Source organism: Betta splendens, chromosome 5 (assembly GCF_900634795.4).
Source record: "Betta splendens chromosome 5, fBetSpl5.4, whole genome shotgun sequence".
Taxonomy (NCBI): domain Eukaryota; kingdom Metazoa; phylum Chordata; class Actinopteri; order Anabantiformes; family Osphronemidae; genus Betta; species Betta splendens.
In genome coordinates, this window is record NC_040885.2 from 2,251,887 (window position 1) to 2,278,961 (window position 27,075).

General features: G+C 41.0%; 1 protein-coding gene across 15 annotated transcripts in view; it reads right to left on the reverse strand.

The window, feature by feature from the left end:
- itpr1b (inositol 1,4,5-trisphosphate receptor, type 1b) overlaps positions 1 to 27,075 on the reverse strand; it is a 55,395-nt gene that overhangs the window by 22,873 nt on the left and 5,447 nt on the right. For 4 of the 15 annotated variants that reach the window (XM_055509270.1, XM_029149851.3, XM_029149850.3 and 1 more), the window contains exons 4-46: positions 25,365 to 25,480; positions 25,151 to 25,237; positions 24,473 to 24,631; positions 23,309 to 23,407; positions 22,939 to 23,022; positions 22,652 to 22,798; positions 21,934 to 22,038; positions 21,754 to 21,798; positions 21,627 to 21,656; positions 21,245 to 21,399; positions 19,708 to 19,807; positions 19,473 to 19,633; positions 19,196 to 19,337; positions 18,952 to 19,110; positions 18,691 to 18,863; positions 18,338 to 18,457; positions 18,050 to 18,241; positions 17,715 to 17,966; positions 17,481 to 17,622; positions 17,231 to 17,384; positions 16,662 to 16,855; positions 16,433 to 16,571; positions 16,266 to 16,320; positions 16,013 to 16,178; positions 15,739 to 15,903; positions 15,575 to 15,643; positions 15,354 to 15,491; positions 15,119 to 15,244; positions 14,800 to 15,000; positions 14,367 to 14,618; positions 14,042 to 14,167; positions 13,752 to 13,880; positions 13,567 to 13,584; positions 13,050 to 13,076; positions 12,618 to 12,738; positions 12,336 to 12,520; positions 10,957 to 11,105; positions 10,533 to 10,644; positions 9,529 to 9,564; positions 4,517 to 4,552; positions 3,586 to 3,633; positions 2,324 to 2,453; positions 1,214 to 1,398 (exon numbers count right to left, since the gene is read on the reverse strand). In XM_055509270.1, the coding sequence (XP_055365245.1) occupies positions 1,214 to 1,398; positions 2,324 to 2,453; positions 3,586 to 3,633; positions 4,517 to 4,552; positions 9,529 to 9,564; positions 10,533 to 10,644; positions 10,957 to 11,105; positions 12,336 to 12,520; positions 12,618 to 12,738; positions 13,050 to 13,076; positions 13,567 to 13,584; positions 13,752 to 13,880; positions 14,042 to 14,167; positions 14,367 to 14,618; positions 14,800 to 15,000; positions 15,119 to 15,244; positions 15,354 to 15,491; positions 15,575 to 15,643; positions 15,739 to 15,903; positions 16,013 to 16,178; positions 16,266 to 16,320; positions 16,433 to 16,571; positions 16,662 to 16,855; positions 17,231 to 17,384; positions 17,481 to 17,622; positions 17,715 to 17,966; positions 18,050 to 18,241; positions 18,338 to 18,457; positions 18,691 to 18,863; positions 18,952 to 19,110; positions 19,196 to 19,337; positions 19,473 to 19,633; positions 19,708 to 19,807; positions 21,245 to 21,399; positions 21,627 to 21,656; positions 21,754 to 21,798; positions 21,934 to 22,038; positions 22,652 to 22,798; positions 22,939 to 23,022; positions 23,309 to 23,407; positions 24,473 to 24,631; positions 25,151 to 25,237; positions 25,365 to 25,480 (5,429 nt within the window). The remainder of the gene's footprint in view (positions 1 to 1,213; positions 1,399 to 2,323; positions 2,454 to 3,585; positions 3,634 to 4,516; positions 4,553 to 9,528; positions 9,565 to 10,532; positions 10,645 to 10,956; positions 11,106 to 12,335; positions 12,521 to 12,617; positions 12,739 to 13,049; positions 13,077 to 13,566; positions 13,585 to 13,751; positions 13,881 to 14,041; positions 14,168 to 14,366; positions 14,619 to 14,799; positions 15,001 to 15,118; positions 15,245 to 15,353; positions 15,492 to 15,574; positions 15,644 to 15,738; positions 15,904 to 16,012; positions 16,179 to 16,265; positions 16,321 to 16,432; positions 16,572 to 16,661; positions 16,856 to 17,230; positions 17,385 to 17,480; positions 17,623 to 17,714; positions 17,967 to 18,049; positions 18,242 to 18,337; positions 18,458 to 18,690; positions 18,864 to 18,951; positions 19,111 to 19,195; positions 19,338 to 19,472; positions 19,634 to 19,707; positions 19,808 to 21,244; positions 21,400 to 21,626; positions 21,657 to 21,753; positions 21,799 to 21,933; positions 22,039 to 22,651; positions 22,799 to 22,938; positions 23,023 to 23,308; positions 23,408 to 24,472; positions 24,632 to 25,150; positions 25,238 to 25,364; positions 25,481 to 27,075) is intronic. The other 11 variants (XM_055509274.1, XM_029149861.3, XM_029149852.3 and 8 more) reach the window with 10 other exon arrangements.

Genomic DNA, 27,075 nt, shown 5'->3' on the forward strand with positions numbered 1-27,075 from the left:
GACTTCAAGAAAGAAAAAAAAAAAAAGCTCACTTGTTCCTGTTCACTGCCAAAGCACTAAAACCAAAAGCATCCTTGTTAATAGTCTCCGCATTCTTGTGTATGTGTTCTTTTCACTCATCAAAGGCCGTTTGAAAGACTGAAACGTACAGTACAGTATCCATGACTAATGGTTGTAGTGCACAACCTAAGCACCCATCTGAATTTCTGATAGAATATGTAAAACAACAGACAAACACAAAAAGATCAGCAGAGGACACACACTTCATCATGCGCCGACCTCTGTAAGGGCAATCAGCACATGACATACTGCAGCAGCTTTGCTTGGATACAACATTGGAGCTACTCAAATCTTTGCAAACTCTCCTCTTGGGATTGTGCTTTTCTTTATTGCCCCTTTTTCCACCACCAAAAGCATGACCCAATTAAAAGCCTGGTTGGAATGTGAGAAGCCCTCAGGCTCAGGGTGTCATTCGCCCTGGCAGGGAGCCACGCAGGAGCTTACATAACAGGAAGCATGTGAGCGCTTTTGTGTACACGCTGGGAAGTCAGGCCTCGTCAGGTAATGACAATATGCAAATAAGGGGGCGATTATACAACAGGGCCGTTTGTGCAAAACAACATGTTCGCAAACCACTAAACAAGACGACGGCAATAGGCAGCCTGCGACATGCACAGACACACTTCACACGGAGGTCCACACATACACGAGCGCACGGTCTGCAGACGTGTGCTATCTCAACCTCTCCACAAAGGTTCGCACTGCCATAGCAACCCTTAGCACATGGTGACGTTTGCCTGCGCAGCTTGAACCTCTCCCAGCAAACCACTGCTCCGTTTCCGACCCCCTTTCGCCTCTTCCTCTGTATCCGGTGCCGCAACAAACGCGCCCTTCCAACGGAGTCAAAACGTGTGGAAATTTAGACAGGCCAGAACGCATTCTGACCTAATTCTACTTTTGGTGTCTTTATTATCTTCTGTTGACAGCAGTGACGCCGCAGGGTAGTAGCTTAAATTCTTGACACCCCAGCTTTGAATTCCTCAAATAACATCTACTTGTTGATATTCCTGCTCATGCAGAAAGCTTTTAGTCATCCGGTTTAATTGCAGGCAAGGCTTGTGAAAGTTGGACCTTGTTAACACATAACAGTGATTCCCCTCTGAATTAATCATGCTGTGTACGGTGTGTCTTGGACCCAGTGACCCCTCCTTACCTGGATGACTGTGTTTCCGCCTTCCAGCAGCGCAATGGCCAACAATATACTCTCCTGGAAAATCCGGTCGCTGGTAGCGTTCATGATGAGGTCAATGACCAGGTCTGAGGCGCCTTCTTTGTCCAGGTGGCACTGGACCTCGGCCAAACTCAGCTCACCTCGACCCCCGACCCCGGAGCTGACAACTAGGGTAACAGAAATGTAATACTTTTATAATAATTATTTATGTAGAGAGGTTATGAACCATTACACCAAAGCACAGACTGAAACATGAACAAGAGGTTAAATTATATTTGAATGCAAAGACTCAAGGAAGAGTGAAGTCTGGGTGTCCGTTCAGCCATGGCTCACAGCATGACGTTAGCTGTGTTATTGCTGCTGCTGTGGACTATAGCCAGCCAGGGAAGCAGCAGTGAGATAACAGCACCCATCAGAGCCGTCTCTAGCAGGGTGAGCCTCTGAATTAACAACACATCCCATTCTAGACGGAACTTGGCTCTGTAGTCGCCTGGCAACAACACGGCTCGCGTTATTGTTGAGGAGAAAACCTGTTTTCTCGGTGGCAGTCTGAGATTTGTGGACTTAAACCAGTACATCTTTCATTCATTTTTCTCCTCTAGTCTAATGACTTGAGGAGGAACGAAGTCATTTCTGTGGTTAGAAGCATGGAGCGACTGACTGGAATGAATAAATGTCTATTTGGAACAATTTTTTGAATTTGTGAAGAGCAGCCTTGATTAAACAGAGGTTGATTAGCAGATGGATGGAGGGATTGTTTTAGTTTTAGTGTGGCGTTCTGTATATTGTGAACACAGTAAACACTGGCTCAAAATGCTATACTGAAGCATCATCTTAGGGGAAACTCATTACAGACATTGTAATGTCTGTAAATAAAACAAACTCAGCATAAGAAGAACTAACCAATAAAAGAAGTGCTTCCTACAGTATATTAATACAGCTTCATGTGAGACATCTACCAAGATTTGAGGGTATTAAACATGAATCACTTTTGATCAAATATTTAACCAGCAACCAGGTTCAATGAATCTGGAGAAGAGGTTTGTCACTATAAAACACAAAAGTATCTTAATAAAGGCCGTGTAAAGTCACCTGTAGGTGCTTTTCCCTGTGCTCCAGCAGTGAGCGGACCGTTGCTGAAGGTTGTGAGGCTCTCTCTCCTCTGACCGGGTTTGACATTGCCATAGTACCGATTGACAAGGATCTGCCGCAGAACCTCTCCCTGTCAGTGGAACAAAACATTAGGAAATAACATACAAGAGCTGTGTTCCTCCGTTCTAAAAAAACGGTTATGACCAAAGTGTATCAAAAAGATTTTAAAATGACTGAAAGTGTACAGATAAAAGTGAAAAGAAAAACACTGTTCAAGAATGCTGAACCTAAGGGTGCTTTCACACCTTAATTCGTTTGGTTTGGTGCGAATCAGTTGATGAGTTTGTAAAGTTGTAGCAATTTCTCCTTGGTTTGTTCCGTTTCACTCCAAGCTGCGGTACCGAAACACGTCACTTTTTAATTACACTAGAACGTTCCCTCCACTTATTGGTCAGTCGTGTCTGCCGCGGGAACAGAACAGTAAGTATAGGAAGGTGGTCCTGTGTTGTGGAATGCTGCACGCAGAGAAAGACAGTTTCACGATGGAGGTCGACCTACAGTACTGTACGCAGGTCGATCCTCACCCTGCTGATTTAATATTCCTTTGCTTGCATTTGGCACATCAAGCAAATCCTACAGTTTGAAAATGAAGAGGGTGCAGCTGGAAAACAATATATTCAAGCCATCAAATCATGCGATTCAAGGCCTTTGGTCCCGTTTTGGTTTTGTACTGTATGGTTACTCACCAAGAGGACTGCACCAGAGTTTGCTAGTTGATACGCATCGAGACCACCTCGTCTGTTTTGGTGCGCACTTTTCACACCAGATAAAACCAACTTCACCAAGAGGGAAAATGATTTAGTTTGATTTAATCAAACTAAATTCTGTAGGTGTGAAAGTACCCTTAAACCAGCATCTACTCTTTAACCTTTTGTCCTCTGACCACCAATCACTGATGTTCAAAGGCCGCACTGAGCTTTAACCCATCTCAACATACAGATATTCAGCGTATAGTAAATCAGATGCTGTCAGCTACATCTCCCCTGTGGGTCAAACACTTCACAGGACTTTAAAAAAATAGTTATATTTCCATCCGTCAATGGGTCACACATGTTAGAAATCATATAATTGACAGGGAGGTGAAGGAGTGCCATGCTGGGGAAGCAGTGTGACTGTGGGGGCATCACAACAGTCAGCCAGTTGTCTCCATCAATAAGATGGAGGCCATGACCAGAGCACAGCAAATCAAACTCTGTACCTACCCTCCTTTGATCCTCCAGTTGCTTCTGTGGCTGGTTTGGATCAAGCTCCTTAAAAGGTGAGGTGAGTTAGCAGAAAGCAACAAAATAGGAAAACAAATACACAACAAAAGGTCGGAAAAAATCAAATGAAAGAGAAATGGGGTGTTAATATAGTGCAAATTAGTTACTTTAAGAGCATGCTAAAAAACTGGTGTCAAGTTAAATCATGCGGCTCGGGGGGAAGTGGTAATGTCAGGAAGATGTGAGGTCGAGTCAGAGTCATGCAAGACTTCACGCAGAAGAGACCGATTCATTCTAAGACACCACATACCTACACAAACAACTGAAACATCGAAAAATGTCACACACATCACAATTTTTCTCACACTTATAAAAACTCAGACTCAAGCGGACACTTTTTTTTATATAGTGAATTCATTTACAGTTTACATGGCAAAAGTGTTTCAATTATTTAAAAATGACTTTGCCAAACGAAGGGAAACAACGACGGGAAAAAATACTGTGCAGGTTACATAATGATAGAGCCACCAAAACACACACACGCAAAAAAAACACCTCACACATGACATAACCCAAATCCCCAACCCCTTAATAAAAAGGTCAGAAAATTGGACTTTACAAAACAGGAAGTGAAAGGAAAATAATGAAGGGCAGAAGGAGTGAGTGAGTGTGTGAAGTGAGGTGCAGTATGAATAGGGGTCAACGTATCTCAGATAAAGTAAAAAGCACAATGTCTGAACAGACCTGACAAATGGGAGTAATGGTTGAAAAGTGTTGTAAATTTATTTTACAACTCTTCAAATGGATACCTAAAATTTTTCTAATGAGACAAATGATGGATGATATTAGTATATAAATGTGATCTCTGATCAGCAGATATAACCCTAACCCATATTAGTGGGATGTGGGCTAATATGGGTCTGAAACACACCTCAGCGGGGACGTCAGGCTCGACTGGAGGTGCCAGCTGATTGGAAGTAAAAGGATGATGTTAGTCCAGGTTAGAAGATGTAGAGTTAGTTACTGTATGCCGCTTCTGCACCCAAAGAGCATAAATAAAGCTCTATCTAGTTAACTTATCCTCTTGCTTGCTCTTTACTACACATACATACCCAGCTTTCTAATGCTATTCTATTCCATTCGCTACAACAGCCAGTCACAAGTGAACCTATCTACACCTGATTGTTAAAGAAGCAGGGCCAGAGAGGAAGCAAACCAAAAACACGTTGCTCCCTGATGCAGTAAGTTGGATAGTTATGCACAGTACAGTATGTATGTATGTATGTATGTATGTGTGTGTGTGTGTGTGTGTGTGTGTGTGTGTGTGTGTAGTGTTAATGGAGTTGGCCCAGTGATGCAGCATGGATGATAAGCAGCATTAATCTATAGAAAGCAACAAAGCAAAATGTCTTTGCACAGAAATCTTCACCACATAGATCACTGGCTACACTGTTACTCTGCAGCCACCTTAATATTCTGTGGTTGCTTTTTAACCTCCAACTGCAAAGTGTTTGTACAAGTCCCCTAAAAGACAAGGTGTTTACATTATAATAAAAATATCGTTTGTACAGTTTGTACTATTTCCACCAAGAGGCTCAACTAATTTTGAAACCATAAATGCAATGGATTGTCAAGGCAACTTGTTGACTAAACTACAAGCAACAACCAACACCTGATCATCTATTATAGTGATAAGTAGATAAATATTTTAAAAACAACAACAAAGGTAAAATGTGACGACAACCTAAAACAATTTAAAAAAAATATTAAGAAACAAACCCTGAAAAAGGCAAACTCACAAAGCTCAACTCAAACACCACATGTGCACACGATCTCATAAAACTGTCACCGCAGCAACAGTGACATACAGTCTGTGCAACGACAAACACAAACACTCTATTATAACATGGCCAAATGCAACTCAGTCACGCTGATTAATTGTGCAACTGGACAGGAATTTCCCTACATGAAGCCTCCTTTTATGTCACCACATTGATTTCCACAGAAGCATGGTGATACATCACATGCCACTGAAGCTGTACACAGCACAACATCCAGCTCTAACGACTGAGGCTGATTTGGAACCTAAACGTCGCTTCAGGTGGTGGAACATTAACAACTGCCATATGCACAAACCTACCTACTTGGCTAACAACTCCGTGTTGTTGGGCCTGCGATAGCATCTGATGATAATGATGATGATAATGATGTCACTGACTGTGAAAACGCTTAACATTTTCTTAGAATGCCTTACTGACTGATATCTCTATCCTAAACCTCTAGACACAGCGAGCACAACTCTAAATTAAGGTTGAGTAAACTGACGGATTATAGTTGTCAAACCACAGCAAGTCTTCTGGGAAACAGCTAGAAGGAAGGTTTTACCCTCTAAAACTGAACTTTGGAATGGAGGAAGATCCCTGACTATTACTGCTGCAGGTGTAATTGTGGGAAATGCACCCTCACCACCTAAAGAACAACCCTAACTTTCCCAGACCCTTATTGAGCCTCTCCAGCTCTCCTTAGGTTGAACTACCTCTGCCTAATAGAGGATCCGTACAGTATGCTGCACCTTTATTGTTAATTATCGCACAGTGTCACACATCAAAGGAAAGTTTAAAATTCCAGGAAAAAGTGAAAGAAAAAAAAAAGAAGACTGTTGACTCTTATATAACCGCTTAGAGCTGTCAGGGGCCCAACAATCATGCAACTTTAACGAAGGGAAACTGGGACATGGCTGTGTTGTTGGTGAACGCCTGCAGCGCCCCCTGTTGACTGGAAAAACAAACGGCAGGACGGCCTCGCCTGACTTCACCCGCAGCAGCAGCAGAGCGGGATAAATGAGGACAAGACCAGTCTGTGGGAGGCAGGCTGGCAGACGGAGCGAGTGCAGTGGCGGTAGCACGCTGGCCGAGCAGACAGTGCACGACAGCATGAGCACGGCTGAGAAAGCGTGAGTGAGGTTGACAAAACCAATATTTGTAGCATGAGCAACAGGGACATGATGATACGCATGAAGAACAAAACATCAATCAGCAATGCAAAGATCCTAACCAGAACAAACAATAGATGGGGACATAATTACTGCAATTGTCTTACCAGGAAACTGCAACCAACTGGAACAAACGCAGGACTTGACAAACAGGTTTATACACCCGCACATACAGTATAGACCACCACATTCCGCCTGCATAAAAACAGCCTGTAAACCTGGTTTCATGCACGCATTGCACGTGCAGCTCTATCCTCAAAAGTCAGGGCCATCTCTGCTTCGGCCTAACGAGGGCGTCATGCGCATCACTGCTTGTTTATGAGCGCGTCGCATTTCACCAACTTTTCAATTCCTTGGTGAGTGATAAACCTCTGTACATGTAAATGAGTGTCTAGTTGCTCTGCATTACCCTGCTCACCTCTCACCCCGTATGCAAAGCCACTGGGCAGGCTGCAATGCAGCTACATGTCAAACAGCAGCAGACTGAGCGCCGCTCTACTCCTCACGCGGTGGGCGCTTGACACGGGTTACGTAACGGCCATCCAGGCAGTTAGTTCTGCTGCTGCTGCTAGAGGGAAGTTGGGGTTTAGGCCCTGCCCGTCTTTCATCTGAATGGAATCCACACACGCGCTGCCAGCCGTCCACAGGGGCACAGTGCCCTGTTGTTAAGAGGAACGCGTGCATGAGCGACATACGGCGGGTGCTGGGGTTAGGGAAAGTGTGCACATTCTTGTGAAGGAGCTCACAACACAACCCGCTGCTCTGTGAAGAACAGCGCTGTTTAATGGAAGCTGGGGGATTTCCATTCCTACAGTAGCGAGAGGAAAGTAAAAGAAGACAAGGAGGCAGCGAAATGAGGCAGACTTCACTGCTCTCAGACAAACGTAGACTATGCCGCTTCCCAGTAACTCTGGAAAGACCCTTTCTGACAATTTCTCCATTTTCCAAATAACATCATTGTTCACTTCCCTTGTGCTCACCACACTTTTATTGAATGACTAGTCGACACAGCCTGTTTCTGATTCTTCAGTATTACCGTTCTGCTGGCACTGATTCTCCTGCTTTGACAATGTGTGCTCTCAGTTTTGACAAATGTATTGATTTCAAGACAACTACTGTACACAGGCTGTACAGGTCCATGAGCTGTACAGTAAATATCAAGGTATGTTGTACCATACAAAGTCACTTACTAGCTAAGATCTTTCAACCACGCCTCCCCGCTGTTATCTTAGGGGAAGTTATGTTAACGTTCATAGCACAGGCTTTAATTTAGGTCATTTAAAGAAAATTGAACATGGAATTTTAAGGGTAGAAGGTCCTTAAGTGCAAAAGAAATACATCCTGTAATGTGACACATGTACAGCAGTAAGTAAGTAAAAAGGAAATTCACCTTAAGTTGAAACGGATTGATTAGTACACATCTAAATAAACTGATCAAGTCATGAAACATGCCAAATAATTAAAAACGACACAATAAAAGTAAATAATAAAAAAAGTACAACAATAAAAACCCTCTGAAAATGATCTCATGCTGTCTGAAAAATGAGGGACTACTGTACATATGTGCAAGCCCTCAAATGTATCAGTTTCAATTTGACTCAAAGGTGTCGAAGCAGCCAATGACTGAATTGAGAAAATGAGTGAACTTGAGTCAGCCTAAAATGGATGAACTGGGTTCTGGTCTAAAAAAACACAGCTACAGCACAGCAGACCAGACATGCAGAGGGCCTGCGATTGCGAAAAACTTTAACAACTAATCTTCGTTCATTTTTATTTACAGTTACAACTCTATGTCAAATATCTTCCCACTACACTACCAACAACAGTAAAAGCAGATTAGAACAGATCTCATTCAAGGATATTAGTCAGGCGTGCCATGTGGGGTGTGGGATCTGTCACACCCATCCTCTAATCTCCACCAAGCCATCACTGTCACTCAAATGGGAAACTGTTTTTCACTAGACTTCCTATAAAAGGTCATGATCGTGCACATACAGTATGTTTGGAATGTGCGTATGACATGGATGCCATTGCAGAGACACTGACCCCGAGTTATAAAGATGAGACGGACTATCCCAGTTTTTTTTTTTTTTTTTTTTTTTTTTTAAACACACACAATGCACACCTGTTGTCACAACGACAACGGCTCAGAAGAATAATAGGCTCTCACCAACATTCATCATAAGCGGTTATAGATGGTGTGGCAAAAATTATATATATATATATATATATATATATTATATATATATATTATATATATATATATATATATATATATATATCTATATATATATATATATATATATATATCTATATATATATATATATATATATAAAAACAGCCCCTACATAATCGGGTATACCATGATAATAAATACTACATTCATAATATTTATATGGAATTTCATATGAATACTGAGACGTTAGTTGGTTTACCACCTAAACTGAAAAGTTCAGAAAGCTGCAGCTTCAAGCAGAGGTACTGAAAGCAAGAAAGGAGGTCGTGTTCACCAAAGTTAGAAGAAGAATCTTTCCTCGTGTGGAAAGATGGATGGTGGAGGTACCTTTCGACAGGACTCTGAGCTACACGTGTGCAGTTGCTATGCACCCTGATATAAGCTGTATAAGCAGTGTTTAAACACCAAGATTTTTCAAAAGATTTGACTATATAGTAATGCTGAACACTTGTATTTCCACAAACTAGAAGTTCTCGTAACTACCGTGCATGATTACCTATAAAGCAAGACAAAGAAGCGCAAGAGCGTGACATGCGAGCACTAAAACGTTTCGTACAGATACCTCTAACAAGCACGCAACAGGGAGGGATGGGTTGCTACGAATGGGTGTCACAGATGGCAATGCTAGAACGTCTGCTCGCAGCACAAGCGCGTCTATGTTGTTAGTGGGACACAAAGCGAATGCACGTCACAGTAGTAAGTAAAGTGATCAACCTCAGCAACATCCATTTCATCATCAAAGGCAATAAGCTGCAAGAGAAAAAGTATAAGGAGCAGAGAGTTAGTGAAGCTAGATTAGTGTAGTGAAGCAGGGCATGGTTAGTGAAGATGGTGAGAGGATAGTTTGTTAAGTAAAAGTGAAAACAAGCTCCCTTTTTAGTTAACAGACTGAAATGCCATGATGTTAAACATTAATGCAACAGTATAACAATGTAAAATCTTTGGAAAAATTCCACCCCCTCCTTCTAACTGAAAAATTCTGACAGTTTTTAGTCTCGGTTTGCCATAAAACGGCGGTTACATACTGTATCTATTATAGAAATGAATAATCTTCAAACAGTTTAGTTAAAGCATAAAAAAAGCTAAGAAACATTTATAACATTTTTTGGACTTAATCTACATTAAGACATTGGGGACAGGACCTAGATAAACATAACTAACTCAAAGAATAGAGGAACTGCATCAAATAGGCTTAGTGTTTCAAAATTTGTATAATTGTACATATGTTTAAGAAAAACTTTGGGTAGTTCCCAAAGATGCTGATGTAGTGATGTAGTATTATATTGCTGTGAAATCATACGTGCATATTACATTTTATACTGGAGACCAAGCTGACACAGAGCCAACCAATTAGCAAAAGTCGTTAGTAGGCAGCGACTGCGTAAAAATGGTACAGTGAATGTTCAGACATGCCGTTAATAGTATTAATAATGTTGACATCAATTATTCTGGTCATTTTGGGTTTTTTGTGTGGAAACATTTGAGAAAACCAATGACAAATGCTATTGTTTCCCTTGTTTCCCACAGTTTGTACCGAGAGTACGTATTGAATTTATTAATATTCACAAAGTGTCCTTGCTACAGTACAGTGAATCAAAAAGAGGCGATATGGAACACCTTGCTTTTCAAACTCCAGAGTCAACATATTTTTTCAGTTTTTACCCAACAACAGGCACCGTACACCACGTGACAGCGACAGGAGCACAGACTGTACATACCTTCTCCCCATATCCGCGATCCTTAGTCATCATTTCTCTAAGGGTCTGAAGTACTTTGATGCACAGACGCTCTTCATTCTCCTCCAGCAACTGTTTGGTGTGTTTTATTAGTCTGATTAAGAGAAGTAAAAGAAAAGTGGGCATATACATGCATGTAGATCTAAAATAATCAAGACCCTGGTTTTGCAAGCTAGTGTAGATCCACACCTTCACACCTCCACATACTGTACTGTGCATGCAGTATAATGATCTCAATGATCTCACCTTTTGGCAGATTTCTATAATGTCGCTAAATAACATTCAACAAACAAATGCAAGCGCCCGTGAACCCTCAGACCTTTAATGGCAGTGGCGTGAATTGTGACTGTACTTTGCATCATCTGCTCAAACGCTCCTTTGGCCCCACACTAAGGCTCAGACTTACTTTGATATGAATCCTCCGCTCTCACATTTCTTTCGAGCTTCTGTGTTCTCGGGGAAGAGCAGCTCTGGACGGTGCAGGACGTCCACCAGGACTGAGAGTTCAGCCTGGACCAGCGGCCTAAGGCGGTCCTCCAACGCCGACACTATATCCTATACGGCCAAGTTTAGACGAGGAAAGACAAGAAACTGGAGCTTTACCCCAAAACAGACACTCCTGTTCTGGGATAATCTCCCTCTCTTATTTTAAAATAGGAATATCAACTAAGGTAATAATACTTTGCTTTGGTTAAATCATATTTATGTTAGAATGTATGTATATACTAAATTATATTATCGTTATTATGATAATGTAAAATTAACCCTGTATCCACTGTAACAACCGCTGTAACCAATATAAAAACTAGATTAGAACACATTTTGGCACCTTGACCAAATATAATGCATTATGTACATGTACAATCTTTGATCAATATACATTAAAGACTAAACCTAAGCGAAAATAAGGTGTCAAAACAAACGACGATGTGACATTAAGCTTATTAGAGTCTGTATTATTATTATTATTATACTATAATAATTTCTTTAAAATAAATAGATTTGCTTCTACGTACACACAACACATCACTTTTGCCTGGGTCCTAATATGTATTGCACATGTATTAAACGTATTTTATCCATTGCATTTTCCCCTTTTCAGTTCACTCAACAGTCACACAGATGTTTTATAGTTGAAAAGGAAAAAAACAGGTACGTATTCACTGTACAAATAAAATATACAGTGTTTCCAGTGTGACGCACTACCACATCCCATTTGTCTGTTCCCGTTCCCGTCACGCCTGGTGATGATTAGTGTGAAAATATGCATGCAACTGTCGTAAGTGCATCATGAGGCATGCAGGTCTGGTCGTGATTAAAGGTACTGTACTGTGTGGGATGTTCAGCTAGTAGCAGGAGAATAGGGAGACGGAGACAGGAGTGAAAAAAAAAAGAGGAAATCACAACACCCTCTGTCTGGGAATGGTTTAGGGGATAACCCAAAGCAACAACAGGAGATTGTGTGACAGTATTATGACTATTATGTTTATTTAATTACAAATTAGTATTAACATTTCCCCCTGCTACTGGATTTTCCACATAGGCTGAGACAACAGTTAAACTGAACCAGAAAAAGCAGATCTAGTAAATACTGACTCATGTCTTACACGAAAATATGGTGCAACTTCTCAGTATTAAAATTATACTATAGGTTTTAAATCCTTTTTTTATTATTATGGTCAAAAATGCTAAATTGGTACATTTATCTAATTAATCAATATCAAAACCTACCTGTTTTACCTAGCAATAAAAATGCTTTACTTAGTTTTTATACTTTCTACTGACCTGTAGTCTCTCAATGATGTTTCTGTAATCTTTTGACGTAGTCAGGCCAGAGTCTCGTCTGGAAGTGTTCTTGGCTGATAGTCTCCAGTTGAGGATGCTCTTCTGCACAACATTATTGGACTTAACAAACAGGTTGTTTACCTGACTGTCCAAGTCCACTGGTATAGCAATAGCTCTGCTTTTAGCTGTGTGAAGGTAAAATTAAGATATTAAACATTTAATATGTGCCTTTCTAATACTAATAAAAAAACTGACTGGATGTCTGTCGGCTTAATATCTTACCAACGTCTGACAGTACTTTAATGCAAGCCTCCACTGAGGCCTTCTGAACAGGGTTAAGCCAGTTACAGTGGTAAACCCTGAACACTCCCTGAAGCAGTTGTACAAATACTGGCTGACGAGTCTGTAAGTCAAGGAAATAAAAGTTTAAAAGAGAGAACAAAAGGGACAACACCTAGTTTAAATTGACAGAGGACAACTTTACCAGCAAGAATTACTCTGCTGATCCATTTGCACCTGATACAATATGTTAGTGTGAGGATACTACAGCACCTACAGTATGGTAAAATGAGCTACTGTACAGCTTCATGTCCTGTAGATGACCCATTTATAACCATGTGCACTCTCATACCTATACAGAGTACAGGGAATTTCTACCAACATGATAAAGCAGTCATGTATCAGCTGACCATAGCTCTATAGTACAATAAATACCTCAGTTATCTTTCCAAGAATGGCAGCCTGTTGCAAGAGAAAGATGATCACGATGTCATCATGCATGGGTAAAAGCTCAGCAGGCACAGTTCTCAGACTGAGAGATGCACATTAAAATTACTTTACCATATCTACTGGAGTCAGCATTAATCAAAACCAGTCTATGATAGAAAATGTGGGTGAATGGAAGAGATGTCTATAAAAGATACACCACAAAGCTTCTGCACAAGGGATTTCGCAATCAATTCAGGGTAGAGAAAAATTTATTAGCACAGTTGTGGGTGACTGGACACCAAACGTCTAAGGAACAGTGTGACCACGCTCAAACATAACATTGTCTGCACCATGTCCCAACAAAAACCTTGTGAAACACACCCACAGATCTGGGAACAACAGAGTCTGGGTGCTGACTAAGCTGCAGTAGGAAACCCACACAGTGAGGAGTCAGTGTCTGTCGATAGGTTACACACCCTAAAAGTTGGGAAACTAAACCTGGAGGAGGGTCACTGTTACTTACATACACGCGATGAGCAAGCTGTGCGGAGGAAAAAAAATGTATGTGCAGCACAAAATGAGAGAGACAATGCATCTGTAGAGTCTCAAGCACACAGTATAAAGGACATGAGTTATGGCATTTGAAACAATGCAAGTATGAGGCTGTTTGTGAAAATTAAGCTACAGTACATCCAAAGTCCCAATTACCTGCAGGCTAGTGCTCTGGTCAGAGAAAGGAGAGCTGAAGAAACACGTGACAATGCTCATGACCGTCTCGGTTACATAACGCTCCAGTACGGTATCTGCATGCTTCCTGTCGCTGGTGTTGTTGCACACCTATGCAGGCATAAAAAAAAAGACTTGCCGTGATCCACAAGCACTGGATTGCACTTCCTCCATGTGGGCAACAACACATTTTCATTGCACAGTGTCCACATCTGTACATAGGCCTGTATTCTCCATTTAGTGATCACAGGGTCGAATACATTTTGGCTTACCCTACAAATGTCTACCAGGAAGTTCTCAAACAGCTTCCACATATGGTTGGATGTATAGATCTCCTTCATTTCTACCTCTGTGTCAACGTAGCAGTGGTTAAGGAAGTTGATATAGGCAATCTTAACCTGTTAGGATGCAAAGATACAGTAGATTATAATCAACTCCGGGCCAATACAGATTACATATATATATCCTGCAAAGATCCCTAGGAAAGAAAACGTGATTTTAGTTTTTAATTAACATGTAATTTTCTTGTTTAGTTCAGAAATGTGATCTACCAGCTGAGGAAAGAAGAGTATCTACAGTAGAACTCAACACTCATACCTCAGGGATACAGTCTTCATGGGTGACAACACGCACAATATCATCCAGAGGCAGCAGTGAGTTACACTTGATTTCAGTATAGACATTCTTGCCCTCCGTGCAGACAGCCAGCAGTTCAACCAGGTGAATGTGGTACATTAGTGGGCTGTTCTCATCCATGCGGTCCCGTTCTGAACGCATCATCTGGACCAAGGTCTGGAAGGAGGCGCGATCATTGTAGAAAACCAGAACATCCTCCCCTGAGTTCACCAGCTGAATGGAGGAAAATGGGACAGTGATGCATTAGAACACAACTTCATGTAACTTCATTTTTTTTCCCTTCTACATCCTCCAGCTTTACTGTAAATAAATGATGCCTTCTTCCTGCCTTGTATTACTTGATGGCATAAGTTTTTGCTCCAACTGTAAAGAATGTTATTTCAATAAAACAGACCTCAGCCATCACAATGTCTTGACACTTCTTGATGAACTTGTTCTCGGCTTTCACAATGGTCTGCAGGAACTTGAGGTACTGGACATGTCGACCGTGGGACTCGGTGCAGTGGACAAAGTGCTGAACAACACGCTCGTTGATCTCACTGCACAGCTGGAAGTTATTCATGAAGATGTGCTGCATGGTGACAGCCTCTAGGATCTGAGAGAGAAGTAGAAAATGTCAAAAGTGTGACCGCTGCAGGAGAAGGACATTTCACTACTTTAGCTAGTTGTCGAGGTTCCTGGAAGCATCCCCTGGAGATGTCTTTGGAACTCACCCCTGGGTTAAGAAACAAGTTGATATGTTTGTGGAGAAGAGCCTGGTTCTGCTGGTTCCCTGCACAGAAATTCTGCAGAAACTCATGAGCCAGTTTCATGATCTCTTGCATCAGTATATCTTCACCCTGGTGCAGATAAAATTCATTTGCTGGGAACTACAGTGCAAATCCTTTACTGTATGTCATAATTTTAATGGTACAGTGTGTGACATAATACTAAGTCTCCATGTTGCACCTTCTCATAGGGGATCTGTAGGAGCTCCAGCACCACACTGTGAGCTCCCATGTTCCTCAGCAGCCTCTGCTGCTGTTTCTTATTCTTCTTCCCTGAGCTTCCTTCCTGGACACACAGCTTACTGAGGCGCAGTAGAATCTAAACACATGCACATGGCAGAGTAATTTAATTACAATCAACTGGCCATACTGTGGATATGGATAGCATTAAGATTATAATACCTCTTTTACAACCCTGTAGTTATAACAACTGGTGCTTTCTGACGTTTTGTCCGAACCGAGGGAATCCCCCTGAAAAACAACAAACAATGGAAGGAAGAAAAGCCCTTTAAACTCTAATCGGGTCATGCTGCAGACATGAACCATTCCCCTCTTATTCATTGTACCTTCTTCTTGCTATCAGTCTCCATACCATCTCCATCCATCCCATCTTCTCCTTGCCTCTTATAAACCCACAGTTCAGACTTTTCCACAATAGAACGCAGCTGGTCCAGGTCGGCCTTGATCTGTTTGTAGTTATCAACATCCTGACTTGTGACCAGCAGCTGGACCTAAATAAGAGTGATGAGAAATATGCATAAACTCCAAACAAATGTCATTTGGCTGAAATCAAAACACAAGTCCAGATGCGTGCATAGCGAGTGGTGACGCAGAACTTACTTGTTTGAAGGCCATGAGGACCTCCTGCCTCTGACTGAAGTGTCTAAAGAGCAGGTGTAGTGCTCCAGACACAAGAGGAGGGTAGTCATGCATGGTCAGGTGTAGTAGAACCCTTAGGAAGGTGCGACCACCGTGGTCATCTAGGTCCAGTGGAGTATTTTCCTCACTGAAAACACAGCCAAACAGAAACAACAACAACATGTTGTTTCTTTGCCTTACAGGAAGTTGCTCCCACTTCTGTTAAAACATTTACCTTCCTCCGAAGATCCCCTCTGCCTGTTCTTCAATGTTCTCAAAATCAAGATTACCTAGTTAGGTAAAGATATTCCGGAGAAAATGCTTTAGCGGCTTAATTCCAATTTAAATAATGAAAATATACGAAGCAACTGTGAATTGTTATCATTAAGCAACGTTTTGTACCTGGTATTGCACCTGTGACATTATTGGATCCATTCTGATTGGCACTGTTGTCTCCTTGAGGGTTGTTCTCATCAAACTCACGTTTGAAAATACAGAGAAGACATGAGATCCTGTAGTCCAGTCGGACATTTAGAATAAACTGAAGCAAAAAGAAAACAAGTTAAAAAATAAATTAAAAAAATAATAAAAGATTAAGATTAAAAAACTATTTTCTGTTCCCCTACTCTACCTGCAGAATCTCAATGATTTTAAGCTTTGTGTCCATGACCATTATATCTTCTCTCTCTGGCTCAGTCTGTGTCTTGGCCACATCTCCCTCTGGCTGATTAGCTGGTGTGGTGGGCAACAGGCCACCTCCTCGCAGCACAACTTGGGTCATTAGCTCCCCGACTCCATGGATGGACTTCATCACATTACTACCAGCTGCAGTACAAATACAGTAGAAACATTCAAATCAAATTCGGGTGCTGAAATCTACAGAATTGCTAGTGAAAACTGTTTGTTATGGATATACAAAAAAAAATAGGTCATTGTGGGTATTTCAGTGACAAATTTTGTTTTCTTGTTTTTTTTTTTTACTTTTGAATTTGTTGCTTTCTTAAATTACATGCACATTTGTCACATAGTTAACTCAATTAGATATTATAAATGTCAAAAGTGTTTCAGCAAGAAATGTCCAACACCAAGGGGTACATATTATAGCATCACAGACTTGACTAACATACTGTAAATTGGTAATTAAGAAACATAATGTACTTCCTAATGTACAGTAAAGCGTGTTAAGAGTAAACAACTTACTTTTGTTTTCGTCTCCCTTCTCCATCTTGTTAATGGGATAAATGGTACTGACATGTACACAGTCTAAAATGTTCAGTAAAATCTTTGTCAGTCGAAGCAGGTCACTAAAGTTGTAGAAACCAAAGTATATGAGGTTCCTCGCAAGGTTCACTACCTAAAGACAGGAACATTAAAAATGATCATTTATAGCTTCATAACACTTATATCCTGTCAATTTAGCATCTCATACCCATCAATAAACTGATGGTACCTCAAAGGTAAGCTTGTTTTTCTCCTTGTCAGAGAAGGGAATGTTCTGCGATACCACCTCTCTCAGGTAATTCTCCACAAAATCCATTGTGAGGCAGAAACGCTCTTTAATCTCATCTCTGGTGGTTCCATCATTATCGTAGCTGGATAATTTGAGAAGACAAGACACCTGAGATATACAGCTACAGTACATCTCCGAGGACATACAATCACTTAAAAGGATTCAAGAACTCACTCATCAATAGCAATCTTTGATGGGATTTCAGACCAAAGTCGAGCATATTTGACAGGTGTGACTGGCTCTTGTGGGTCACGGTCCACATGCATGTGCAACATGAGGCGGCAGAAAGACGCTCGCAGGTCATAGGGAAGTTCCTCATCAGACATGCAGCGCAGGATCAAATCCACATCCAGCTGCCCAGAGATTTTGTTGATTGCCAGATACTGACGGTCCAGACACATCCGTGCAAAGAGGTTTAGCTGGCATCTGAAAAAAATTGAATCATTAAAAGGATTTATTTTATAGGAATCATCATTATCTTGATGTTTCTATATTCAAAGACATGTCACCTGTAGTAGCTGACCACCTCCAGGTCCTCCTTCTGGCCCTCTTTTGCATCCAGGGCCAACTCCCTGATGCTCTTACTTCGGATGTCCTTACAGTTGTCTTTCCAGAACAACCAGACCTCCTCTTCATCCTCAGCCTCCACTGGATTCTCACCATTTGCTGTGGTCTCAATCTCAAACCTGGAAAGGACTAATCTGTATAAAAAGCACCAAACATAATTATAAGTTCAAATCTGTGCTTGTTTCAGTCCATTAACTATCTTTAAAAAAGGAGTCAGATTAGCATCGAACTTGGTTTCAATGAGGATGTCCGCATTGGTGGGATCCAGCACTGCATTACAGATGAGCTCCTGTGTCACAGGGATGGACTTGTTCATGGAAACGCAGAGATCTGAGAGGTAGTCCAGAAACCTGGATAGAGAAGACAAGACAAGAAATGCTTCACCCCCACTGAACATGTACTGTAATAAGAAAACTACAGCAATTATACTGTACCATATACTGTAACTCAATTAGAACTGGATCCTACCAAATTATCAGCATTTGCAAATTACATCCAAAATCTGTTTACGTATGTTTACATTCCTTGGGATCAAGCCACACTGGCTTAAATATGTCACCTGCTGTCTCACTGTGAGGCTCACCTTGGCTCTCGATTCTTCCTCACCAGTGTGACAAATGTGTCTATCTCAGCAGCAGTGATGTGTTTCTCCAGCAGCTTGCGGTTGTTGTGAAGCAGCGCTGTAATTGTGTCTTCTGCCAGCACATCATATCCTATCTGTTTTTGCATGAAGCGGAATTGTTTGGCTATGTATTCCTGTAGAGAGATGAAGAAAGAATAGGCTTTTTGTCAATCATCATCATATATGGGGTCAAAGGGAAAGTGTACTACAGCATGTGCTCACCTGGTTCTTTCTGTAATCCTGCTGGGAATGACGAAGCACTCTGTAACAAAGCCTGCAAATATGTCTGAATGGAGCATGACGCTGGTCTCCAAGCTCCTCCAGCCGCAGCATGGGACCATCACCACTGTCTGTGAAAGGGGCTTGGAGAAGTTTGAAAATCTGCAATGAAAACAGACAATTTGGCAAAACCCAAAATGTAGAGGAACATGCAGCACAGTGACAGCTGTTAAGGGTGAAGGTCAACCTGTTTCAGTATGTTCTGCTCTCTCATGAGCTTCTGTCTTTCCCTGCTGGGTTTGTTAACCATGATCTCCAACACATCCTGTCCGCTGTTGGGAATATCTACCACAAAGAAGATCAGATCTTCAAGAAGCTTGGTCACAAACCTGGAAAGTTAAAACACAAGACCATCAGGCAAGCATAGGCCGAAAGCCATTACAGACAGATTTCATGATTTATTTTATAATTAACGTATTATATACTAAGGTACAGTATGACCTAGTGTGTATGCTTCTACATACCTCCTTTCATTTTGTGTAATAGTTCCCTTTTCCAGCTTGCCAGCAATGGATGCTAACACTTTACTTGCATCATTAGCGAAGTCTAAATCACGCACTTCTGCTGGAGGCACTGGTACAATTGCAAAAGCTTCTTTATCTTCTTTTACTGCTGATGTTCCAATCTGGAAAACAGTGTTGTAATAATAAAACTCAAAACATCCACCATGATCCACCACCATCCACCAGTACTACTCACCTGTAACATAACAGGCTTCTCCTCTTCTTTGTCGATGGGGTTGTTGGTACTATGGACCCATGTGTTGGTGCACAAGTGTCTTAGCCTCACATAGGAGCTCCTAAAAAACAGAAATTGTCTAAGATTAGGAAAAACATTACAGCACAGGACGATCCACTTGTCGAGAAACATTAAGACAGTACGCCAAGAAAATAAGAATTCATGCTTCAATCAATAAGTAATATCGAGATTACCGTTTGTTTGCAAATACAGTATCTGTCACAAAGGTCATTACAGTTACAAATGTTATCATAACATCTACTGTACTGGCACTGTATCTGGTTACACAAGGGGAAGAAATGTCGTAACACAATGCACCAACATCTTAGGCCTTCAAAGATATCTACGATACAGTGCCTGTAATACAGAATTAGACTTTATTGCATGTTGTACCAATACAGATAAATCAGTGTATATTACTATATTAGTTGGTTCCTCAGAAGTAACAAAGGTACTGTACTCTATAGAAGCAACCTGCCTGTGAAGGGAAGAGGCTGCTTACAATGACTTATCCCAGTGTGTGGTATGATTATACAGTAGATTAACCTGCAGGGACTGGTGCAGTATCATGTCTCCAATGAGAAAATAAATCTATCCTCAGACTGCTACAGAGGGCTCCACGTGTACGAGAAGGCATAGGTGCGTCTGTGCAGACAGTGCTCGTATTCTTGGCAGGCGTTATGTAACTGCCCACTCCACTCACAGACTCACCTTTGTGCACTGCTCCCGATAATGAATCCCTTGGCTAAGGTTTGAGTGACTGGGTTATTTCAGGTAGGGAGGGAGGTGCTAGCAGTAGTAAGCTGCAGCATGCAGACACGTATCGGACGATGTGACACTACAACACCTTTGATTCAAGCTGGAGCAGCTCTGTTCCTAATGGATACGAGTGCATTACAGTACCAATGTAATATTAGTGCTTGTTAATTGTAACTCAAACTAAAGTTATGACGGTTCATGATGATTTTGTTTAAACAGCCATGATGTCAAACAAACTGTGACACTATCTACTGGATTCATACTGCCTATGTTGGTTTATTTCCAGCTACGCAGGAACTCTCCTTCACAATCAATAAAATGAATAGATGGCTTTAACAAAACTTGATAACAGCATAAGTGACATAAATATGCTAACAAAGCAGTCAGCTCTAACCAAGGCATATGTTTTGTTGCTACAGCAAACGCACTTTCATCACTTCTGACCTGTTGATGTGCCAAATTCCCCTCCTTCTCTACTTCTGAGTCAAACGTTTACTATTGCTACCGTATAATTTTTTTTAATCTTGATATCATTGTGGTTGTGTAGAAAATGTGTTGAGCTATTTGTCATTTCATAGCAAAATGAATCATGTTTCCACATAAGGAAACATTTTATTTAACATTTTATTGCTTATCTTATTGCCGTTTACGCAGATAAACTTGTATGTAAAGGACTGATTATTATCCTAAATTAATGTGTATGTGTGCTTCTGTTCACATATAATATATTATACAGTACCTGGGCACCATGGAGTCCCCTCCTCTCAGAGTTGTAGGGTCCAGCTCAAAGATGGAGGAGATGTCCATGCCGTCAGGAACTGGCACCAGTGTGTACATGATTTTTTCTTGTGGAGCTCTTAGACGACCTCGCAAAGCATCATTATCTGCATCAAGCTGGAAGAGAACAAACTGCAGTGAAGTGAACACAACTGGGCTTTTGAAAAGTATGTATAGGTTTGTACAAGAGTGCCACCTAATGGTAATTTACAATGAGACACACTGACACCCAGTGGTAATGTAGTGTTACCAAGACGCACAAGAGCTATTGATGCTAAAGAAACACGTAGAAAAAAATGCACAACAAGAAAGACGGCCAGACAGACACTAATAACAAAGAGTACCTGAAAATTAAAGGGCGCAAAGTCCGCCACCTACAGCAGAAAGCGAAGGCCCAGCACACAATTGAGCAGGTTAATGCAGTTGGATAGCGAGCACGATGTTGCCAAGCACTGAAAAAAGTAGACTTACAGAGGACCGCTGCTCAACACTCTCTTCCTCAAAGTCTGGGTTCACCTAGGAAACACACCCACATGTCAAACATTCTCCTCAGTGTCACTCATTTCATTTATATAGGTGATGTGAGATTAAAGTAGTAAACAATTTACTACAGGGTTATAGACAGATGGTAGAGGTGAAGGAGATGCTTACCTCACCAACTTCAGCAGCCAAATAACATCCAGTGGCCAAGTGTTTAAATCGGAACAAGCTGTTCCAATATCCTGCACCTCCCCTACATGGGTCATGATGGACCACCTAGTAATGCAAAATACAAGGAGACCAAAGCCATAGTTCAGAGGTTCGTTCTGTTGACTGTCATCAGTTTGTCACAGGGAAAGAAAAAACAGACAAGGACGTTAAAGGAAAGAGCACTGGGTGCTAATATGAAGTGAGACAAACTGTACAGCTCTGTGTAACAGTAACTCGCAGGTAACAAGGCCTGATCACTAGAATAATCTAGAATAATCACTAAGGCACCAAGAAAAGCTACTGTAAAAGCTAAACATGGCACTAACCTGAAAAAAACAAGAGCAGAAACATCCAACCTGTATATAAAGGCCCCCTGTACACATGAGAGCTGGAGCTGTTGAACAGTTGGCCAAATCAACAATTGGTAATCTGAGTAGTAACAGGTTGGGGACCTTTATTTCTGTCTAGGGCACTTTCTCATATGATTGATGCATGCTGAAGAACAACAATTGAGAGCATGACAGATTAATTTTTATTATCACTGTTGTTTTGGTAACAACCAATCTGTCAACGTCCGACAGCACCTTTATAATCCTGAAACTTGACCAGCTTAAAAAAACTGTATCTGTCAGAACCCCTAAAAGTTACAAGGTATTACTTGGTATTGCTCGTGTTGTACCTCTACTTCCCACAGTGCTTTGCTGCTGGTGGCAGAAGTGGCAGACTGTCGGCCAGTGGTTCGAAGAAAAACATACTGCTTCTTCCTGTAGTCGTCACACGTGAGAAACTTTTCCTGCTCTGCATGGAACAACCGCACCACATCACCCTGCAATTAAACCGATGGAACAACAAAATAAAAGACATTCAATGTTTTTCATATCTTTTAAAATGTTGATAAAGTAGTTAGCAGTGGCACAAGTTACAAGCTACTATAAACAGATGTAATTGATGAACATGAGAACCTACCCCTTTGAGAATCGTTTCCTTATTGTCACTCCACTTCATGAAAAGAACAACTTTCCAGCTTGTGTTGCAGTTTACAGAATTAACCTGAAGCAAAAATAACAGAAAAAGAATTGTTAGGTTCAGGGCAAGTAATTGTATCTACTGTTCTAACCACCAAGATCTCAATAAAGTTTCATATTCTACTTCTATCTCACACACACACACACACACACACACACACACACACACACACACACACACACACACACACACACACACACACACACACACACACACACACACACACACACACACACACACACACACACACACACACACACACACACACACACACACACACACACGTTGTGGCTTGTGCATATTCATTTACCTCATTGCATCCTGGGTTGTCAACCAGCTGGTGGCTGCTGGCATGTAGAGGCTGTCCAGCATTCACAGGATTAAGGACCACTTTATCACCAATCACCACCTGCAGGTACATGTACAATACAAACACTGCATTAAAATATTACTCTGTAATCCAATAATTAACTAGATTTCAAGGGTCCCTTTTAATAGGACTTTCTACTACTGAAATATTTTACACAGACTTATTCAAGAAAAGGCAACTGGCGAGAGTGAGTCACTCTGTGGGAACCTTAAATATGTCACAATTGTGATTTCCTGCCTACAAAGTTAACACAAGGTGTCTGTATTACGTTGACAACCACATCAACACCAGGGGGAGTACTGGACCCGCATGAGTCAGAAAGAGCAGTGAAGGGTATCCTGACCAGAGTTGAGTAGCAATACTACATGTATTCACTCTATCCAAGGTAGTAGTTATATTACAATTTGCCTTAGCTTGGTAAACAAAAATAGGGGACATTTAGGTCTCTTCTAGGAAGATGACTTGTCAACTGACAAAAAATATTAAAATATTTGGGATGTTTATTATTCAATTGCCGTTTTCAACTATTAAATATCAGGCCATTTCAGAAGTTACCTGAGTAACTTGCTATCTCTGCTTAGTCCCACCACAGAAACAACACAATGGTTTCCCTATCAACTTCTATGAGCCGCAATGCAACTTTATGGTCAACAACTGTGTCAAATATTTGTCTGCGTTATTGTAGGAGGTGTTTGTCTATAGTAAATGAGGGGAGGATAGTAGTGGAATGGCATCTTCTCCATTTCCACATCTGGCAATAGTTTTTTTCTTGTAATCTGACATTATTTAACCTGAATTACATATTTCACCAATTCTGGTGATAATTTTAAGCTTCTGGCAAGCTTTCCATAAATACTGCAGTATAGAAGCATTGACTTAAATGCATTAGTAGTTAATCTTAAATCTTGAAAACAAGTCTTATATTTAGTCGGGCATAAATGCAGGTTAACTGCAGTTTAAATTAGTTAATTCACCTTTACAATTAGAAACAGACATTCCAGCACATGTAACTTCAATTTTAATCCTGAGAAAAGTCTAAAAATACCACCATAATCTCTCCTACTGGGCATAATCAAGTTGAATCCCACACCCTGCTCTACCCACACTGTCTCCCAGGGATCGTAGCTTGTAGAAAGGCTGGATATAGAACCAGGATCCCTCGTTTCCCGCTGAGTCCAGAGTCACTCTCATGGCGTTCTTCTCCAAAAGTGCAGGTAGGCGCTTGTTCACAGTCAGGTATTTATTGCTTTTTAAGTGAAGCAACTATCAGCAAAACAAAGAAGGTAGATGAATGTTTAGACACTACATGATTACCATTAATGACATCATGTTGACAATGGAAACAATAACACAGAAACTAAATATGTCTTTGGCACAAAAACTCAAACCGGTTTGACTAAAATTGAAACACTGGAACACACTATCAAAAATGCTTTTCAAGCTTTTCACATTTTCACACTTACAACAAGAGCCAATATGTATTAAAAGTCTTACTCCAGTGTCAGTTCATTGCAATAAGAGCTTCATACACTGCATGTACTGTCCCTTTTTACAGATGCCACATTATTTGGCATCTGTGCAGTTTTTTATTTTTTTAACTTTCTGATGAGCTCATACTGTACCTGAGTGCAAAAACCATCCTGAGCCATGAATAAACAGACCAACCTCACAGCATCCCTTCATGCTGTAGGAATTATTTAAAGCTCCTCTCTGATAAAACTGGCAATATTATCAAACACACAGTTAACTAAGGAGCTTTATCTCATGGCTTCCTTAGCACACCTGAATGACATTTCCATACTGGATGACTGTTCCCAGCAGTTTGCGGTTTTCAGACTCATTCTGCTTCTTCTCCAGGTCAGCGGCATGCTAAGAGAGAGGGAGAGGCCAAAAGTCAACAAGCGAAAGAGTCTTTCCACAGCGTAATCTGTATAAACAACACGAAAGTGCTCAATACATTCATCTGCAGAATAAAGCTAAGCAAAAGCAGTCTCACATGGAGTTTGTTGAGGAGGACTGTGTCAGTGGTGCTGTTGCCCCCAGGCTTTGCTGCCTTCCAGAACTGTTTCTGTGCTGAATATCTGTTCATAGGACACAGTTTGAAAAGGCAGTCTGGGGAAAGAAAAGGTGAGGTTATAATCTAGTCAATGCAGGTATAAAGCAAGAACAAATATAACAAGAAAAAAAACAAAGACATTTAAGACATGTTAAAGCTAATGTGTACAGTTAATGCTTTTAGTCTAAAACCAAATTGACACACATTCAAAACATGCATGTTTAAGCAAATGTTGATCATAAAACAAATTATTTATGAAACATGGAGAACGTTGCTTAAAAAAAAATCAAGGGAAGAATTTATCATGTGAACAAAAGTTTAATAATTGGAATTGGTACCCGTACTTCCATCTAAGTGAGGACCTCCATTGACATAATGTCTTCCCTAGCCCCTTACTCTAACCATCACAACTAAAGGCAGACGTCTAACCTTTGCTCTCATCTGAACCAAAACTCAATTCTAACATCAGCCCTAAAATCACATCGTAACCTTCAAAACAGGCTTTTAAAGAAGTGAAGACCGGCCAAATTGTCCTCACTTTGGTAGGAAAATGTGCGAGTCTTCTTTTGATGCAAGTACAAGTACATGCACGCAATGATCTGATAACCTGTAACCAGTTTAAAAATAACCGTTGGAAATGCGGCCAACACAAAAGTGTTTAGGGATTATCCATCACGGAGCATGGGATGGAAAAACAGGGACAGGAAGAGAGGAGGCCAAGGAGCGAAGATGAAAGTGGGGCACTGGGAGAACATCTGTCTGAGAATTGAGCTAATGGGGTTTCAGAGAAGAGAACAGCAGGGGGAGAACTGCAGGTGGAGCTGGGTGCGACACCACTCACAAACAGCATATGCACCTGAGCGGCCACGCAGCGTGGCTGTGATTTTTGTGTAAACAGCTGGTCTCCGACAATGATAAATTGTAAACTTCTATACAAACTTGCTAAATTTTGTAAAGTGCGTCCTAAGCCAAACCAAGCTTACTGTAGATTCTTTCTTACAGTATATTCCTATACATGTACAGTAGGGTAGATTATTCCTTTTACAGCAAATGTGTTCATGCCGCCTTTACAGTACATTGTCATGCAAGTGTGACACTATTTAGCTTTGTGTGTATCGTTTGGCCTCTGCTTTTAACGGTTTTGTATGCGATGACTAAAAGTTGGACCACAGCTGGATCCTAGCCACTAAAACATTTTGTTCAAACCTCACCACTCTGCTTTTGCTGCACGTCTGTGGTGTTCGACCACAACTTTGAATAGAATTTGAATACATCAGTTAGAAAGCGACATACAAAGTTGCGTTTTGCATCTTTAACTAAAAAGGCTGTGCCTCGTTCAAGTCTTACTGTACCAACTATATTAGTTGTTCACTCAATTAATTTAGACACAACAGTTACACACAGGCCTTTAAATGCAAAGGCAGCATATAAATCTATTGCATCTAATGTTGAAGTTGTGTTTTGGTGTTGCATGTGTATCAATGTGGTTTCAGTTCTTTTAAAAATCCATTTGTGATTAACATTCACCCGGGTGATGCACCTGTTGTCAAAGACCTGGGAATACATAATGACTGGGTCTGCACAGCGCATATGCTCCAGTAACGGCAGTGTTCAGATTCAGAGCAACCCATGAAGCAAATGGCACATTACC